The 19525-nt window shown below is 39.0% G+C and overlaps 1 protein-coding gene across 1 annotated transcript in view; it reads left to right on the plus strand.

Moving 5' to 3' along the window:
- RTN4 (reticulon 4) overlaps positions 1-19525 on the plus strand; it is a 179563-nt gene that overhangs the window by 153658 nt on the left and 6380 nt on the right. The window contains exons 7-8 of the mRNA XM_053712196.1: positions 16160-16206; positions 16692-16750. Coding sequence (XP_053568171.1) covers positions 16160-16206; positions 16692-16750 — 106 coding nt within the window. The remainder of the gene's footprint in view (positions 1-16159; positions 16207-16691; positions 16751-19525) is intronic.

The following is a 19525-nucleotide window of genomic DNA, read 5'->3' on the forward strand; positions in this document are numbered from 1 at the left end:
TTCTAAGCTATATTGCTATTACGTGGTTAAAAATGTGTTGACGATGTATGAATTAATCGTAATGAAGTGGTTTAGGCAAAATACTATGATGAACAGTACTAAGGTTATGAATGTATAACATATGACATTTATTAAATTATATAATATGTTAACTATACAAAGTTAATAATACGTTTAAAATGACTAATGACACCGGTGTCTAAAACAAATGGAAGAACTATATATATTAAATGCTGAACAATTTACAATGAAATGCTCAATATATTAAACACTAAAAACAATCGGTTCAATTGCTGATTGCAACAAATAAGTGTAGCCTTTCTTGAATAAGGTTCCAATTGTATTAGTAACACATATAGATACAAGCGTACTTATAACACATTATTGGTGCTAAAATCAAATGTCAGATTGGGCTGTTAAGGCTGTTTCCGGGAGGTTGAGTAACTTAAACAAGTATATCCTAATGTTCATCAATTGTTGTTCTGTTGGATACGTTTGATATATATGTTCATTAGAGCTCAGTGTGGCTGTTTCTTAGGCAGGGATCCAATCGATCTGTCAGGTTGGATTACAAGGAGAGCAAAGTGAAATACTGCTCATGAATTAGCACACCTAGGCAAGTATCCCCGCTTGCTTTTCCCCAGAAATTCTTAATATACAATGATACCATTGCACAAGAGAATTGTGGGTAAAATATGCAAATTAAATATGCAAATTCTCAGTTTTTTTGCTTCAAAATACTGTTTTGACACAGCAATCCTTTTAACAAGATTTTTACAGCAAACCAGAAATCACTCACTAGACAAACCTGTTTCGTTCTTTTTGGAACTCATCAGTAGGAGATAGATTTCTGGTTGCTGCATTGTTAAAGCTATTTTCATGGTTAAACCAAAATTCATTAAAATTATTATATATAAAGTTTTTTGGGAAAGGACGTTATTATAGGTTAGCAGTATTCCATCTACCTTAGACATACATTTTAACACTATTTTTCCTGCTTTGCTTATATTTTCCCGCCTCTAGTTCTTCCAAGAGTGATATCCAAAACCATCATGGAACAGTTGTTTCTATTGCTGGTAGCTCCAGCGTGGCCTCACAGGTTTTGGTATGCGGATCTTGTTCTGATGTCCAGTTGCCAACCTTGGCTTCTTCCATTAAGGTCTGATTTTCTGTCTCAAGGTCCGTTTTTCCATCAGGATTTCAAATCATTAAATTTGAAGGTATGGAAATTAAACGCCTAGTGCTTAGTCATAGAGGTTTCTCTGACTCCGTGATTAATAGTATGTTACAGGCTCGTAAATCTGTTTTTAGAAAGATTTATTATCGAGTTTGGTAGACTTATTTTCATGGTGTTCTCATAAATTCGCTTGGCATTTTTTCAGAATTCCTGGAATTTCAGTTTCTTCAGGATGGTTTGGATAGAGGTTTTGTCTGCAAGTTCCTTGAAGGGACAAATCTCTGCTCTTTCTGTCTTATTTCACAGAAAGATTGCTAAGCTTCCTGATATTCTCTGTTTTGTACAGGCTTTGGTTTGTATCAAGCCTGTCATTAAATCAATTTCTCCTCCTTGGAGTCTTAATTTGGTTTTGAAGGCTTTACAGGCTCCTCCATTTGAGCCTATGCATTTTTTGGACATTAAACTACTTTCTTGGAAAGTGTTGTTCCTTTTGGCCATCTCTTCTGTTAGAAGAGTTTCTGAATTATCTGCTCTTTCTTGTGAATCTCCTTTTCTGATTTTTCATCAAGATAAGGCGGTTTTGCGGATTTCATTGAAATTCTTACCTAAGGTTGTGAATTCTAACAACATTGATAGAGAAATTGTTGTCCCTTCCTTGTGTACTAATCCTAAGAATTCTTTGGAGAAATCCTTTCATTCTTTGGATGTGGTAAGAGCTTTGAAATATTATGTTGAAGCTACTAAAGATTTTAGGAAGACTTCTAGTCTATTTGTTATCTTTTCTGGTTCTAGGAAAGGTCAGAAGGCTTCTGCTGTTTTCCTTGGCTTCGTGGTTAAAGCTTTTGATTCATTCAGCTTATTTGGGGTCGGGTCAAGCCCCGCCTCAGAATTACAGCTCATTCTGCTAGATTAGTCTCCACTTCGTGGGCTTTTAAGACTGAAGCTTCAGTTGTTCAGAAGACTGAAGCTTCAGTTGTTCAGATTTGCAAAGCAGCAACCTGTTCTTTGCATACATTTACTAAATTCTACTGTTTTGATGTATTCGCTTCTTCAGAAGCAGTTTTTGGTAGAAAAGTTTTTCAGGCAGCTGTTTCAGTTCGATTCTTCTGCTTATGTTTTTCATTTAATGAGAATGAACTTATATTTTGGGTTGTGGATTATTTTTTTCAGAAAAAAGTCTTTATTTTTATCCCTCCCTCTCTAGTGACTCTTGCGTGGAGTTCCACATCTTGGGTATTGCTATCCCATACGTCACTAGCTCATAGACTCTTGCCAATTACATGAAAGAAAACATAATTTATGTAAGAACTTACCTGATAAATTCATATTTTCTTTTCATATTGGCAAGAGTCCATGAGACCCACCCTTTTTTGTGGTGGTTATGATTTTTTGCATAAAGCACAATTATTTCTAAATTCCTTTGATTTTACTCCTTTCTTTATCACCCCACTTCTTGACTATTCGTTAAACTGAATTGTGGGTGTGGTGAGTGGTGTATTTATAGGCATTTTGAGGTTTGGGAAACTTTGCCCCTCCTGGTAGGATTGTATATCCCATACGTCACTAGATCATGGACTCTTGCCAATATGAAATAAATTAATTTATCAGGTAAGTTCTTACATAAATTGTTTTTTCCACCCCTATGTATTTGTGTGTGTGTGTGTGTGTGTGTATATATACAGCTCTGGAAAAATTTAAGATGATACTGCAAAATGATCAGTTTCTCTGGTTTTACTATTTAAAGGTATGTGAGTAAAATAAACATTTTTGTTTTATTCTATAAACTGACATTTCTCCCGAATTCCAAATAAAAATTATCGTTTAGAGCATTTATTTGCAGAAAATAACTACTCCAAACTAACAAAAGATGCAGTGTTTTCAGACATCGAATATTGCAAAGAAAACCAGTTCATATTACTTTTGAAACACAATACTAATGTTTTAAAGTGAATGTAAATTTTCAACATTGAGTGCAAGGTTTTTAAAAATACTTGGGGGGCGTGTCCATGCAGCGATCCGGTGCGGTCGCATTTCCAGGAGCTCTGGTCGAGTAGCCCTAAATCCGCCGATTATAGGCACCACTGTACAGCTGACCAACTATATCTATATAGCCGATAATAATTAAACCTAAAGAGAGCTCTCTTTCAACTTGGCAGCAGTATACATGACACCTGAGCTCAGGATTGGACGTTAAGGGCCTGGAGCGGCGGCTCACAACAGGCGGCGCTTTCCCCCTCGGTGAATACCGAGGTTATTGGTCTTGACTGGACTGTGCATTCAACTATTGTATTACATCTATCTTCATAAAGGAGACTCCCTGCAAACACCTTTTCGGCTTACCGCAACTAGAGGACACCCAATATGGCGGACATGGCGGGAGAGTACCGAGAACAACTGATCACGCTTCCCAGTAAGCTTGATAGCCTTCTGCAAAAGATGATCGATGGGGCACCTTATGATTACCTAATACAATTCGTGCCTACCAGCTTGACAGAACCTTCAGAAGCAGAATCCTCTAGGGACATGATACCTCTACAGCATCTAACCACTTTACAAATACAGCACAGCTCCCAATCAACACAAAGTACCCCCACGGTCATGGAGCAACTCATCAAGACAACCACTGAACAGCCAACAGAGTACTTCACCAGCCTACCGGACCGGCATAATGTCAAGAAGCAGCGCGGGAGCTGCGCTGTATCGCCTACCCCCCAGTTTGCGCCTCCGTTGAAGGGTCTTGGGCCCGGGCCCTCGAGGGAGAGCGTAACGTTATATAAGGCAGAGAGAGGCTCACGGCATGGCGGGGAAGTGCTGTTCCTGCACAGGGTTGGTGACCGGCCTGTCCAGATGCAAGTGATTCCCATCGAGTGTTTCTCACAGCACTTACCCAGATACCTAAGAAACCTGGGGTGGCGACATCACTTTAATACCTTAGATGGGTCTGTGCTTTGCTCGCACAGTGCTGGACTCACTTGGAGGAGAGGGGTCGGGTAGCCTGCAGATGCCTCCCCCACTGGATTACTTTTGTTTCCTATGGACAGCTTAATGTTCCCACTGGACAAAGTTGCTACGAGTTGATTTATCAAACTTGCTTCTAGTATGGTTTGTTCCTCATTTTTCTTTGATGTTAGTTTTATAAGATTTTCATACAGTTTGAATTGTTTATTATGCTGGCTCGTGGACACGGACATAACATGGCTAATTATTATTTATTACATCAATGCTGGAAGCATGTTTCACATCATATGTATTTCCCCTCAGTGGCTAGCGGCCGTGGCCACGAGGGAGCTAACTCTAAGAGAAACTTAACTTAATGCACAGCACGTTAACAATGCCCATAACACTCTGGCATATACCGGTATACAGTTAGTTATCTGCTTATGGAACCGGAATTAATGTTTAAGCTAATCTAACATAGCAGTTTATACGGACTCAATAGCAACTCACTTGATCTATAAATGTATACAGCAGGATTGCAGCAACACCGCCATGTCCTTTAAGTGACAACGATACAACAATTGATGCTGATAGTGTGTCATATCCTCTACATTGCTATACACCCTGGCATACCATGAATATCTTTATGTTTTAACCTTATTCCTCCCTAAGTTACAATCACTATACATAGTCAGTGACGTGCCCTCCTTAAGCCACATTGCAATTAATTCAAAATGTTGGATCAGTCAAATTGAGTTCCCTACTATCTTTATAACAAGATGTATTGCCTTTTATAATTGCAGTCAACGTGTTTTGTGGATGTATGGTCTGGTCAGAGACTTTCTTAACATCTTTATTTTACATTGTTTGGATTATTATAATTTTTTGCTTCCCTTACCCCCAGTTTTCCCTTTACCTACATAAGTGCCTAATACTGTTCATATAAGATCTTGTCAAGGACCCAAGAGAGGTCTACAATGTTAGAAATTGAGTTCTAATAAGATATAAATTGAGCTAAAAAAATTGTGACCTTACTAATGAATAGCTCTGAAGATGCATTTCAAATGTATCATTCTTGATGTATGTTTTGTGCATTTAATTTATGACGTGTATACTCATTTGAACTAAATAAAGCTCTTTAAAAAAAAAAAAAAAATAAAAAAAAAAAAAAACAGGGGCACTTTCATTGATGAAAGTATACATTGCACCGGATTTGTAGAAATACTTACCTTTTCCTTCCTAAGATAGGGAGAGTCCACAGCTTTATTCCTTACTGTTGGGAAATACAACACCTGGCCACCAGGAAGAGGCAAAGACATCCCAGCCAAAGGCTTAAATATCCCTCCCACTTCCTCATTACCCCAGACATTCTTTGCCTTTCGTCACGTTAGGAGGAGTCCTCCCTCACGATCAATATTTTGGAACTACGGGCAATCTTCAAAGCCTTGAAGTCTTGGCCACTTCTGGGTTTGTCCCAGTTTATCAGATTCCAATCAGACAATATAACCTTGGTGGCTTACACCAACCATCAGGGGGAACGAGAAGTTCCTTGGCGATGAAGGAAGTATCTCAGATTCTGGAGTGGGCAGAGGCCCACAGCTGTTCGCTGTCAGCTATCCACATTCCGGCTGTGGACAACTTGTAGGCAGATTTTTCTCAGCAGCCAATCCTTCCATCTAGGGGAATGGTCTCTCCATCCCAAGGTGTTTGCAGAGATATGCAGCAATTGGGGGACGCCTGAGATAGATCTCATGGCGTCCAGTCTCAATACCAAGCTACCCAGGTATGGGTCGAGGGATCCCCAAGCAGATCTAATAGATGCACTAGCAGTGCCCTGGAGGTTCAAACTTGTATATCTTTTTCCTCCATTATCGCTTCTTCCTCGAGTGGGGGCCCACATCAAGCAGGAGCAGGTATCCGTAATCCTGCTTGCTCCATCGTGGCTGCGATGGACGTGGTTCGCGGATGTAGTGGGGATGTCCTCATCTCCTCTGTGGAAGTTACCTTGTTGCAGAGACCTGCTGATACAAGGTCCATTTGTAAATCAAAATCTAGATTCTCTGAGGCTGACTGACTGCGTGGAGCTTGAACGCTTACTCTCAGAGAAACCTCTCTGGCTAAGTCTGTCATTGATACTCTTATTCAAGCTTGTAAACCAGTTACTCTGCGTATCTACCACACGGCACAGAGTTAAGGTTGCCAGGATCTTATCTTTTCTCCAGGATGGACTGGAGAAGGGCCTTTCTTGCTAGTTCCCTGAGGGGACAGATTTCGGCCCTGTTGGTTTTATTGCACAAGAGACTGGCTGAGCTTCCAGACGTGCAGTCCTTTAAGGCTCTGATTAGGATCAGACCTGTGTTTAGATCTGGGGCTCCTCCTTGAAGCGTAAATCTTGTTCTTCTGGTTTTGCAACAGGTTCCGTTTGAGCCTCTGCATTCCGTTGACATTAAATTGTTATTTTGGAAGGTTCTCCTTTTTCACCCAGATCTGATTTTTCCTGAAGATAAGGCAGTTTTACGTACTAAATTAGGTTTTCTTCCTAAAGTTGTGTCAGATCGCAACATCAATCGGGAGATTGTGGTTCCTTCCTTGTGTCCTAATCCTCCTTCATTGAAGCAACGCTTACTTCACAATTTGGATGTGGTTCGCGCCTTGAAGTTCTATTTTCAGGCTACTAAGGAGTTTAGACAATCTTCCTCCTTTTTTGTTGTCTATTCGGGGAAGCATAAGGGGCAGAAGGCTACTTCAACTTCCCTATCTTTTTGGTTAAGTAGTGTAATCCGCTTAGCTTTCTAGACAGCGGGACGTCGTCCTCCTTAAAGGATAACGGCTCATTCCACTAGAGCAGTGGCTTCCTCTTGGGCCTTCAAGAATGAGGCCTCTATGGATCAGATTGTAAGGTGGCTACCTGGTCCTCCTTACATACTTTTTAAAAATTTTACAAGTTTGATGTTTTTGCTTCGGCTGAAGCAGCTTTCGTCAGAAAAGTTTTGCAGGCTGGTGTTCCCTCAGAATTGGGTCCGCCTCTTCCTCCTTTTTTCCTCCCGTTATTCATTCAGTGTCCTCTGGAGCTTGGGTATAGTTTTCCCAACAGTAAGAAATGAAGCTGTGGACTCTCCCTATCTTAGGAAGGAAAAACATAATTTATGTAAGAACTTACCTGATAAATTCATTTCTTTCATATTAGCAAGAGTCCATGAGCTAGTGACTTATGGGAAATACATTCCTACCAGGAGGGGCAAAGTTTCCCAAACCTCAAAATGCCTATAAATACACCCCTCACCACACCCACAAATCCGTTTAACGAATAGCCAAGAAGTGGGGTGATAAGAAAAAAGTGCGAAAGCATAAAAAATAAGGAATTGGAATAATTGTGCTTTATACAAAAAAATCATAACCACCACAAAAAAGGGTGGGCCTCATGGACTCTTGCTAATATGAAAGAAATGAATTTATCAGGTAAGTTCTTACATAAATTATGTTTTCTTTCATGTAATTAGCAAGAGTCCATGAGCTAGTGACGTATGGGATAATGAATACCCAAGATGTGGATCTTCCACGCAAGAGTCACTAGAGAGGGAGGGATAAAATAAAGACAGCCAATTCCGCTGAAAAATAATCCACACCACAAAACAAAGTTTAAATCATATAATGAAAAAAACTGAAATTATAAGCAGAAGAATCAAACTGAAACAGCTGCCTGAAGTACTTTTCTGCCAAAGACTGCTTCAGAAGAAGAAAACACATCAAAATGATAGAATTTAGTAATAGTATGCAAAGAAGACCAAGTTGCTGCTTTGCAAATCTGATCAACCGAAGCTTCATTCCTAAATGCCCAGGAAGTAGAGACTGACCTAGTCGAATGAGCTGTAATCCTTTGAGGCGGAGCTCTACCCGACTCCACATAAGCATGAAGAATCAAAGACTTTAACCAAGATGCCAAAGAAATGGCAGAAGCCTTCTGACCTTTCCTAGAACCAGAAAAGATAACAAATAGACTAGAAGTCTTTCGGAAATCTTTAGTAGCTTCAACATAATATTTCAAAGCTCTAACTACATCCAAAGAATGCAAAGATCTTTCCTTAGAGTTCTTAGGATTAGGACACAATGAAGGAACCACAATTTCTCTACTAATGTTAGAATTCACAACCTTAAGTAAAAATTTAAATGAAGTACGCAACACCGCCTTATCCTGAAGAAAAATCAGAAAAGGAGACTCACAAGAAAGAGCAGATAATTCAGAAACTCTTCTAGCAGAAGAGATGGCTAAAAGAAACAAAACTTTCCAAGAAAGTAATTTAATATCCAGCGAATGCATAGGTTCAAATGGAGGAGCTTGAAGAGCCCCCAGAACCAAATTCAAACTCCAAGGAGGAGAAATTGACTTAATGACAGGTTTTATACGAACCAGACCCTGAACAAAACAATGAATATCAGGAAGATTAGCAATCTTTCTGTGAAAAAAGAACAGAAAGAGCAGAGATTTGTCCTTTCAAGGTACTTGCAGACAAACCTTTATCCAAACCATCCTGAAGAAACTGTAAAATTCTAGGAATTCTAAAAGAATGCCAAGAAAAATAAGAACACCAAGAAATGTAAGCCTTCCAGACTCGATAATATATCTTTCTAGATACAGATTTACGAGCCTGCAACATAGTATTAATTACGGAGTCAGAGAAACCTCTGACTGAGAATCAAGCGTTCAATCTCCATACCTTCAAATTTAAGGATTTGAGATCCTGATGGAAAAAAGGACCTTGCGATAGAAGGTCTGGCCTTAACGGAAGAGTCCACGGTTGGCAAGAAGCCATCCGGACAAGATCCGCATACCAAAACCTGAGAGGCCATGCTGGAGCCACCAGCAGAACAAACGAATGCTCCTTTAGAATCTTGGAAATCACTCTTGGAAGAAGAACTAGAGGCGGAAAGATATAGGCAGGATGATACTTCCAAGGAAGTGACAATGCATCCACTGTCTCCGCCTGAGGATCCCTGGATCTGGACAGATACCTGGGAAGTTTCTTGTTTAGATGAGAGGCCATCAGATCTATTTCTGCAAGTCCCCACATTTGGACAATCTGACGAAATACCTCTGGTTGAAGAGACCATTCGCCCTGATGTAATGTTTGACGGCTGAGATAATCCGCTTCCCAATTGTCTATACCTGGGATATGAACCGCAGAAATTGGACAGGAGCTGGATTCCGCCCATACAAGTATTCGAGATACTTCTTTCATAGCCAGAGGACTGTGAGTCCCTCCTTGATGATTGACATATGCCACGGTTGTGACATTGTCCGTCTGAAAACAAATGAACGATTCTCTCTTTAGAAGAGGCCACGACTGAAGAGTTCTGAAAATCGCACGGAGTTCCAAAATGTTGATTGGTAATCTCGCCTCCTGAGATTCCCAAACCCCTTGTGCTGTCAGAGACCCCCAAACAGCTCCCCAACCTGTCAGACTTGCATCTGTTGAGATCACAGTCCAGGTCGGGAGAACAAAAGAAGCCCCCTGAACTAAACGATGGTGGTCTATAGTGTCGTACAATCGGTTTTAAAGATATTAGTTGTGATATCTTTGCATAATCCCTGCACCACTGGTTCAGCATACAGAGCTGAAGAGGTCGCATGTGAAAACAAGCAAAGGGGATCGCGTCCGATGCAGCAGTCATAAGACCTAGAATTTCCATGCATAAGGCTACCGAAGGGAATGATTGAGACTGAAGGTTTCGACAGGCTAAAACCAATTTCAGACGTCTCTTGTCCGTCAGCGACAGAACCATGGACACTGAATCTATTTGGAAACCTAAAAAGGTTACCCTTGTCTGAGGAATCAACGAACTCTTTGGAAAATTGATCCTCCAACCATGTTCTCGAAGAAACAACACAAGTCGATTCGTATGAGATTCTGCTAAATGTAAAGACTGAGCAAGTACCAAGATATCGTCCAAATAAGGAAATGCCACAATACCCTGTTCTCTGATTACAGATAGAAGGGCACCGAGAACCTTTGTAAAAATCCTTGGAGCTGTTGCTAGGCCTAACGGCAGAGCCACAAACTGGTAATGCTTGTCTAGAAAAGAGAATCTCAGAAACTGAAAGTGATCTGGATGAATCTGAATATGCAGATATGCATCTTGTAAATCTATTGTGGACATATAATGACCTTGCTGAACAAAAGGCAGAATAGTCCTTATAGTTACCATTTTGAATGTTGGTATCCTTACATAACGATTCAATATTTTTAAATCCAGAACTGGTCTGAAGGAATTCTCCTCCTTTGGTACAATGAAGAGATTTGAGTAAAACCCCAACCCCTGTTCCAAAACTGGAACTGGCACAATTACTCCAGCCAACTCTAGATCTGAAACACATTTCAGAAATGCTTGAGCCTTTACTGGATTTATTGGGACACGGGAAAGAAAAAATCTTCTTGCAGGAGGCCTTATCTTGAAGCCTATTCTGTACCCTTGTGAAACAATATTCTGAATCGAATTGATCCAAATTTCTTTGAAAAATCGTAATCTGCCCCCTACCAGCTGGGCTGGAATGAAGGCCGCATCTTCATGTGGACTTGGGAGCTGGCTTTGGCTTTCTAAGTGGCTTGGATTTATTCCAGACTGTAGATGGTTTCCAAACTGAAACTGCTCCTGTAGGGGAAGGATCAGGCTTTTGTTCCTTATTGTGACGAAAGGAACGAAAACGATTAGCAGACCTAAATTTACCTTTAGATTTTTTTATCCTGTGGTAAAAAAGTTCCTTTCCCCCCCCAGTAACAGTTGAAATAATAGAATCCAACTGTGAACCAAACAATTTATTACCCTGGAAAGAAAGGGAAAGCAAAGTTGACTTAGAAGACATATCAGCATTCCAAGTTTTAAGCCATAAAGCTCTTCTAGCTACAATAGCTAAAGACATATACCTGACATCAACCCTAATGATATCAAAGATGGCATCACAAATAAAATTATTAGCATGTTGAAGAAGATTAACAATGCTATGAGTATTATGATCTGTTACTTGTGCTAAGGCTTCCAACCAAAAAGTTGAAGCTGCAGCAACATCCGCCAAAGATATAGCAGGTCTAAGAAGATTACCTGAACATAAGTAAGCTTTTCTTAGAAAGGATTCAATTTTACTATCTAAAGGATCCTTAAAGGAAGTACTATCTGCCGTAGGAATTGTAGTACGTTTAGCAAGAGTAGAGATAGCCCCATCAACCTTAGGGATTTTGTCCCAAAACTCTAATCTGTCAGATGGTACAGGATATAATTGCTTAAACCGTTTAGAAGGAGTAAATGAATTACCCAAATTGTTCCATTCCCTGGAAATTACTTCAGAAATAGCATCAGGGACGGGAAAAACCTCTGGAATAACTACAGGAGGTTTAAAAACCGTATTCAAACGTTTAGATTTAGTATCAAGAGGACCAGATTCCTCTATTTCTAATGCAATTAAGACTTCTTTAAGCAAAGAACGAATAAATTCTATTTTAAATAAATATGAAGATTTATCAGTATCAACCTCTGAAACAGAATCCTCTGAACCAGAAGAATCAAAATCAGAATGATGATGTTCATTTAAAAACTCATCTGAAAAATGAGAAGTTTTAAAAGACCTTTTACGTTTACTGGAAGGAGGAATAACAGACATAGCCTTCTTAATAGATTTAGAAACAAAATCTCTTATGTTAACGGGAACACCCTGAATATTAGATGTTGATGGAACAGCAACAGGTAATGGAACATTACTAAAGGAAATATCATCTGCATTAACAAGTTTGTCATGACATTCATTACAAACAACAGCCGGAGGAACTGATACCACAAGTTTACAACAAATACACTTAACTTTGGTGGATCCAGCATCAGGCAGCAATTTTCCAGAAGTATCTTCTGATTCAGGGTCAATCTGAGACATCTTGCAATATGTAATAGAAAAAACAACATATAAAGCAAAATTGATCAAATTCCTTAAATGACCGTTTCAGGAATGGGAAAAAATGCCAATGAATCAAGCTTCTAGCAGCCAGAAGCAAATAAACAATGAGACTTAAATAATGCTATAAGCGCCAAAAATGACGCCACATCCGGTGACGCCGACATTTTTGGCGCAAAAAAAAACGTCAAAAAAATGACGCAACTTCCGGAGACAAGTATGACGCCGGAAATACAAAGAAAATTTTTGCGCCAAAAAAGTCAGCGCCAAAAATGACGCAATAAAAAGAAGCATTTTAACCCCCCGCGAGCCTAACAGCCCACAGGAAAAAAGTCAAATTTTTAAGGTAAGAAAAAAATTGATTATTCATATGCATTATCCCAAATAATGAAACTGACTGTCTGAAATAAGGAATGTTGAACATCCTGAATCAAGGCAAATAAATGTTTAAACACATATATTTAGAACTTTATATAAAAGTGCCCAACCATAGCTTAGAGTGTCACAAAAATAAGACTTACTTACTCCAGGACACTCATCTACATGTAGTAGAAAGCCAAACCAGTACTGAAACGAGAATCAGTAGAGGTAATGGTATATATGAGTATATCGTCGATCTGAAAAGGGAGGTAAGAGATGAATCTCTACGACCGATAACAGAGAACCTATGAAATAGACCCCTTAGAAGGAGATAATTGAATTCAAACAGGCAATACTCTCTTCACATCCCTCTGACATTCACTGCACACTGAGAGGAAAACCGGGCTCCAGCCTGCTGCGAAGCGCATATCAACGAAGAATCTAGCACAAACTTACTTCACCACCTCCATGGGAGGCAAAGTTTGTAAAACTGATTTGTGGGTGTGGTGAGGGGTGTATTTATAGGCATTTTGAGGTTTGGGAAACTTTGCCCCTCCTGGTAGGAATGTATATCCCATACGTCACTAGCTCATGGACTCTTGCTAATTACATGAAAGAAACATAATTTATGCTTACCAGATAAATTCCTTTCCTTCCGGATAGGGAGAGTCCACGGCCCCGCCCGTTTTTTCTTGTCTATGGGCGGTTCCCTATTTATTTTATTCTTCTGGCACCATTTATACCCTAATGTTTCTCCTTCTTTTCCTTGTTCCCTCAGCAGAATGACTGAGGTAAGTGGGAGGGATATTTAACCCTTTGGTTGGGGTGTCTTTGCCTCCTCCTGGTGGCCAGGTGTTGTATTTCCCAACAGTAAGGAATGAAGCCGTGGACCCTCCCTATCCTTAAAGGGACACTGAACCCAAATTTTTTTCTTTCGTGATTCAGATACAGCATGCAATTTTAAGCAACTTTCTTATTTACTCCTTTTATCAAATTTTCTTTATTCTCTTGGTATCTTTATTTGAAATGCAAGAATTTAAATTTAGATGCCGGCCCATTTTTGGTGAACAACTTGGGGTGTCCTTGCGTATTGGTGGATAAATTCATCCACCAATAAAAAATTGCTGTTCAGAGTTCTGATCCAAAAAAAAGCTTAGATGTCTTCTTTTTCAAGTAAAGATAGCAAGAGAACGAAGAAAAATTGATAATAGGAGTAAATTAGAAAGTTGCTTAAAATTGTATGCTCTATCTGAATCATGAAAGAAAAATTTGTGTTCAGTGTCCCTTAAAGAAAAGGAATTTATCTGGTAAACATAAATTTGTTTTAATTCTCCAAAACCGGATCGCCGATCCAAGCCTCCGTTCCTCTCTACTGATGTCAGAAATTACAAAACAGGCTTTCTCCAATCATGGCTTCCCCCCCAGAGCGTCCATCTCATGATTCCCGGCTGTGATTGGAGAAAGCCGGTTTAATCATTGCTGTGTTTGTACAGCAGGAAGAAGGTATTTGTTCAAATCCGGTACAATGTAAACTTTTATTAATGAAAGGGCCCCTGTTTTTAAAAGTATTTTTAAAAACCGGGCACTCATTGCTGAAAATTGAAATTCACTTTAAAAAGAGTTCAGAAATCAGTTTGGTGGAATAACCCTTGTTGGCATCCTTTCCACCATTCTTTAACATTACTGTTGGGTGATTTTATGCCACTCCTGGCGTAAAACTTCATGCAGCTCGGCTTTGATTGATAGCTTGTGACCATCCATCTTCCTCTTGATGATAATCTAGATTTTTTCAATGAGGTTCAGGTCTGGAGATTGGGCAGTCCATGATCTGGTGATCATCTATCCACACCTTGAATGTACTAGCTGTGTGGCATAGAGCATTCTCCTGCTGGAAAACCAATCCTCAGAGTTGGGTAACATTGTCAGAACAGAAGTTTTCTCCAGGATAACCTTGCCTTCTTCTCAATGATAAATCTGCCCAATTCCAGGTCCTCTTGTCTGAGTCTAGTTTAATTATTTGTTATATTACATTTATTTTTTTATATATATATATATATATATATATATATATATATATATATATATATATATATATATATATATATATATATATATATATATAATATTTTTTATTTTTTCATAGAAGGGCCTTTTTTACATGAAACTTTTATTCTCAGACCAGCTGCTACTTCTACTTACTGGTTGTTTAGTCTTTCTGAGCAGTATTCTGATAACTCTGCTAGTGCAAATCTTTTGAGTTTCCTCGAGTGACAATTCTTCTTTTATTTGTGATGCTGTATTTGATGATATGAAGATTGTCAATAGCATGTTTTTGTCAGTCCTTGTCAGGAGAGCCTTATGGTCAGCTAATATGGTACATCTAAATCCAGATTATTCTGGTCAAAAGCAAGACACATCTGTTTCAGTCTGGAGAACTAGTTTTAACTGTAACACGTTTAAGCAGGGTTTGAAATCTATCCCTAATACCAAAACTGCATGATGGTGTGGCCCCCGACCCAGAGGCTCTGGTAGGGTCCATATTTAGCCTTTTTCTGTGGGTTTGATTTCATTCTGTTCCAGATCCCTGGGTTCTGAATATAGTTTCTCAGGGATATTGAATAGGAATCGGAAGAAGGCATCCCAGAGGAAGTTTTATTTATTTTTTTTCTGTTCAATGTTTCAAGAAATCCTGTAAAAGCTCAAGTTTTTTTCAACTTTGCCTCAGAATTTGAAGCCATGGGAGTGATTGTTCCAGTTCCTCTACAGGAACATGGGATGGGATTTTATTTAAATATCTTCATTGTTCCAAAGAAAGAAGGTACTTTTTAGACTAATTCATAGAAAGAAAGAAAGAAGTGCTTCACCAGGAACAAACACCTCAATTGTTCTATGGCGAGTTACCACCGTGGAGAAGCCTCTCTCAGCGCAGTAGTGCTTTTCACAGAGGAAAACTTTCCTAAAGTGTATCAGTCTGATCCAGCCGAGTAAGGTCAGCCCAGTCCCACAATACCAGGCAATTCTCCTCTGAACAAGAAATGTGACAACCCCAGACAATCGTTTCAGCCTTTTTTGGGCCTCGTCAGTGAGAAGCAGCCATATTCCTCTAAGCACACTGGGCAAGGAGTCCACGTCTGGTTTACCTCATCACCCTTAGGGAGACCTCCCCAGGGTCATAATACAGATTTATACAAAGAGAAGCGAGTTGCCACCTAGGAGCAGCCTCATTTAGCCCAGTTGTTCTTTTCACAGAGGAAATCTTCCCTTTTATGTTATTACTCGTATACTCAAGGAATAATGGATCGTGGACTCTCACCACCTGTATGAAAAAACCTAATTTATGCTTACCCCCACACACACTCTCTTATGTTTTTTGGGGTTAGTTTTTTTTTTTTTTCTACAGCACCTTCATTTTTCACTGCTCCTTTTTAGACTCTTTATTTTTTTATTTTCCTTACCTCACTTTGCTTGGCTGTTCTTTAGACTAAGGTATGTGTGAGGTTGGAGGGGTTTTATAGAGCTCTTGATGTTTTTTTGAATCTTTGCCGCCTCCTAGTGGTGGAGAAGATAAATATAAGTAGATATTAGTGTATGTATAAGCAAAACCTGGAAAAGGCTTCCTTAGTTACCCAGTTTTCTGTCTAGTTCCTTATTTCTCAGTTTTATACACATTTGTCAAGCTGTAGCATATGTATATCTTCATAGCATAACAAAAGAAATTCATTTTAATTATTTTTCTGTTTCTTTTTTAGCACTCATTTCCTTATTCAGTATTCCAGTAATTTATGAAAGACATCAGGTAAGTACGTTTGCATTTTCTGGTATGACTTTTTTGATAGCTTTGTATTTACTTGTGGATATACAGGGAATACTTTCGTATCTTAGATCTTACTTTGGTTTGATATTACAAAATGTGGGAAGTTAACAAATTAATTAGGCAATGGCACCTTAAACTGAGTTACACAATTTTAAGAAAACACAACTATTACTATGTAGAACACTCACTGGTACAACCTTGTACATGCACTGTGGGATATTCTGCGCTACAATGTCTGAATAATGAAGTACTGCTCAAAAGTTAATATGCACAAAAATTAGATCCATAGCCCCCCCCCCCCTCCCAACACACACAACAATTTTGTACTTGCAGGTTTGCACTGTAACCGATCGTAAAATACCAATGTGTACAAGCTGTTTCAACAAACACCTGTTATTGAAACCGTGTAACATAGCTGTTATATAAAATCAACAAATACAGAATCATTTTGTTTTTCTCATTCACAGACTCAGATTGATCGCTACCTAAGTCTTGTAAACAAGAATGTTAAAGATACAACGGATTTGTAAGTATTTTATGTAATGTTATTGTTCTTATTAGCGCACACTAAATCAGTGACCATGTATTTTACTCTTACCTCATTGCAACAAACAGCTTTACAGTTGTGTAATGCAACTATTATGTGATTTCAGTGTTTATTCATCTAGATGTAACAATTCAGTGGGTTTCCTTTATCATTAGCCACATTTATATATAAAGAAACTCTTGCAGACTGCACTATATTGGTAGCTTTTGCCACTAACCCCACTTGTACATGAATATTAGAGGGGAAAAACTAAAATTGTTACAAATTAAAACCCTTTTTTTTTTTTTTCTTTTTTTTTTTTTTTTTTTTTTTTATTGAGGTTTGCCATTAACAAAACAGTGCAGACAAATTACAAAATGTTACATAAACACACAATAAGAGAAGCATGCAGCTCGGTACAGTATTATCTGTTATGTAATAAAACATGATGACTTAACCCTTTGAGTGCTAAGCACTTTCCCACCTGGGTGCTAAGCTGATTTTTTTTTAATGTTTTTATATAAAATATTTTTTAACTTTTTTTTTTTTTTACAGATCCCCAAGACCTATACCATTGGGAAGGATAGGCGATTATCTTTCCAACGATGGGTCTTGGGGGTCTGTAGCTGCTTAGATGCCTGAGATACAGGCTTCTAAGTAGCATGCCCCCTTTCCCTATACTTTGCATTGTCCATTTTAAATAAAGTTGCGCGGTGACGTCATTGCGCGTGACGTCACCACGCAAAACGTGAAGCCCTAGCGATGCCTGTCATTATACAGGCCCGATCGCGGGGGTAGAAGCGGGTGGAAGCCTCCAGATCTCCCTCAAGGTGGTAGTACCTAAGTGAGATAATTTGAGACGGCTCAGAGCCGTCGTTAGCACTCAACAGGTTAAATGTGTATACTCAAAGTTAGATGTGTTTTATGCTAAATAAAGTAAGCCATGTCAAAATACATCTTCCATATGGAATATAATGGGAGACCTGCAGGGACCGTTGTAAACGTGAATTCTGTTAGCTTGTGAGTGACAAATCATGAATATACATCAAGGGCATTGAGTTAAAACATCCTGAGAGCTAATTTCTCTTGTAAGGTGTATCCAGTCCACGGATCATCCATTACTTGTGGGATATTCTCATTCCCAACAGGAAGTTGCAAGAGGACACCCACAGCAGAGCTGTAATATAGCTCCTCCCCTAACTGTCATAGCCAGTCATTCTCTTGCAACTCTCAACAAGCTAGGATGTTGTAGGAGAGAGTGGTTAAATATAGTTAGTTTATTTTCTTCAATCAAAAGTTTGTTATTTTTAAATAGTACCGGAGTTGTGCTGTTTTATCTCAGGCAGTAAATAGAAGAAGAATCTGCCTGAGGTTTCTATGATCTTAGCAGGTTGTAACTAAGATCCATTGCTATTCTCACATATGTCTGAGGGGATTACACAGATGAGGTAACTTCAGCGAGAGAATGGCGTGCAGTTTATTTTGCTATCAGGTATGTGCAGTTATAATTTTTTCTAGAGATGGAAAACACTAGAAAATGCTGCTGATACCGGATTAATGTAAGTTAAGCCTGAATACAGTGATTTAATGACTGGTATTATGCTTACTCCCAGGGGTAATACCCTTATGATATTGCAATATAAACGTTTGCTGGCATGTTTAATCGTTTTTATATATGCATTGGTGATAAAACTTTATTGGGGCCTAGTTTTTTCCACATGGCTGGCTTAAATTTTGACTAGAAACGGTTTTACTGAGGCTTTCCACTGTTATAGTATAAAAGTTACAGTTGGTGCAGTTAAAATTACAAACTGTGACATCCAGCTTCCCTCAGGAGCCCCCTGTATGCTATAGGACATCTCTAAAGGGCTCAAAGGCTTTCCAAAGTCGTTTATTGGGGAAGGTAGGACCACAGCTTGCTGTGGCAGTTGGTTGTGACTGTAAAAAAAAAAAAAAAAAGTCTATTTCGTTTTTTTGATCCGTTTTTTGAACTAAGGGGTTAATCATCCATTTGCAAGTGGATGCAATGCTCTGCTAGCCTATTACATACACTGTAAAAATTTCGTTTGATTTACTGCATTTTTTCACTGTTTTTCAAATTCTGACAAAATTTGTTTCTCTTAAAGGCACAGTACCGTTTTTTATATTTGCTTGTTAACTTGATTTAAAGTGTTTTCCAAGCTTGCTAGTCTCATTGCTAGTCTGTATAAACATGTCTGACATAGAAAAAACTCCTTGTTCATTATGTTTAAAAGCCATGGTGGAACCCCCTCTTAGAATGTGTACCAAATGTACTGATTTCATTTTATGCCATAAAGATCATATTCTGTTTTTAAAAAAATTATCACCAGAGGAATCTGACGAGGGGAAAGTTATGCCGACTAACTCTCCCCACGTGTCAGACCCTTTGACTCCCGCCCAAGGGACTCCCGCTCAAATGGCGCCAAGTACACCTAGGGCGCCCATAGCGATTACTTTACAAGACATGGCGGCAGTCATGGATAATACACTGTCAGCGGTATTAGCCAGACTACCTGAACTTAGAGGTTAGCGAGATAGCTCTGGGGTGAGACAAAATGCTTTAAGAACCATGTCTGATACTGCCTCACAATATGCAGAAGCTGAGGAAGGAGAGCTTCAGTCAGTGGGTGATGTTAATGACTCAGGAAAGATACCTGATTCTAATATTTCTACATTTAAATTTAAGCTTGAACACCTCCGCGTGTTACTTAGGGAGGTTTTAGCTGCTCTGAATGACTGTGATACCATTGCAGT

Source organism: Bombina bombina, chromosome 4 (genome assembly GCF_027579735.1).
Source record: "Bombina bombina isolate aBomBom1 chromosome 4, aBomBom1.pri, whole genome shotgun sequence".
Lineage (NCBI taxonomy): Eukaryota > Metazoa > Chordata > Amphibia > Anura > Bombinatoridae > Bombina > Bombina bombina.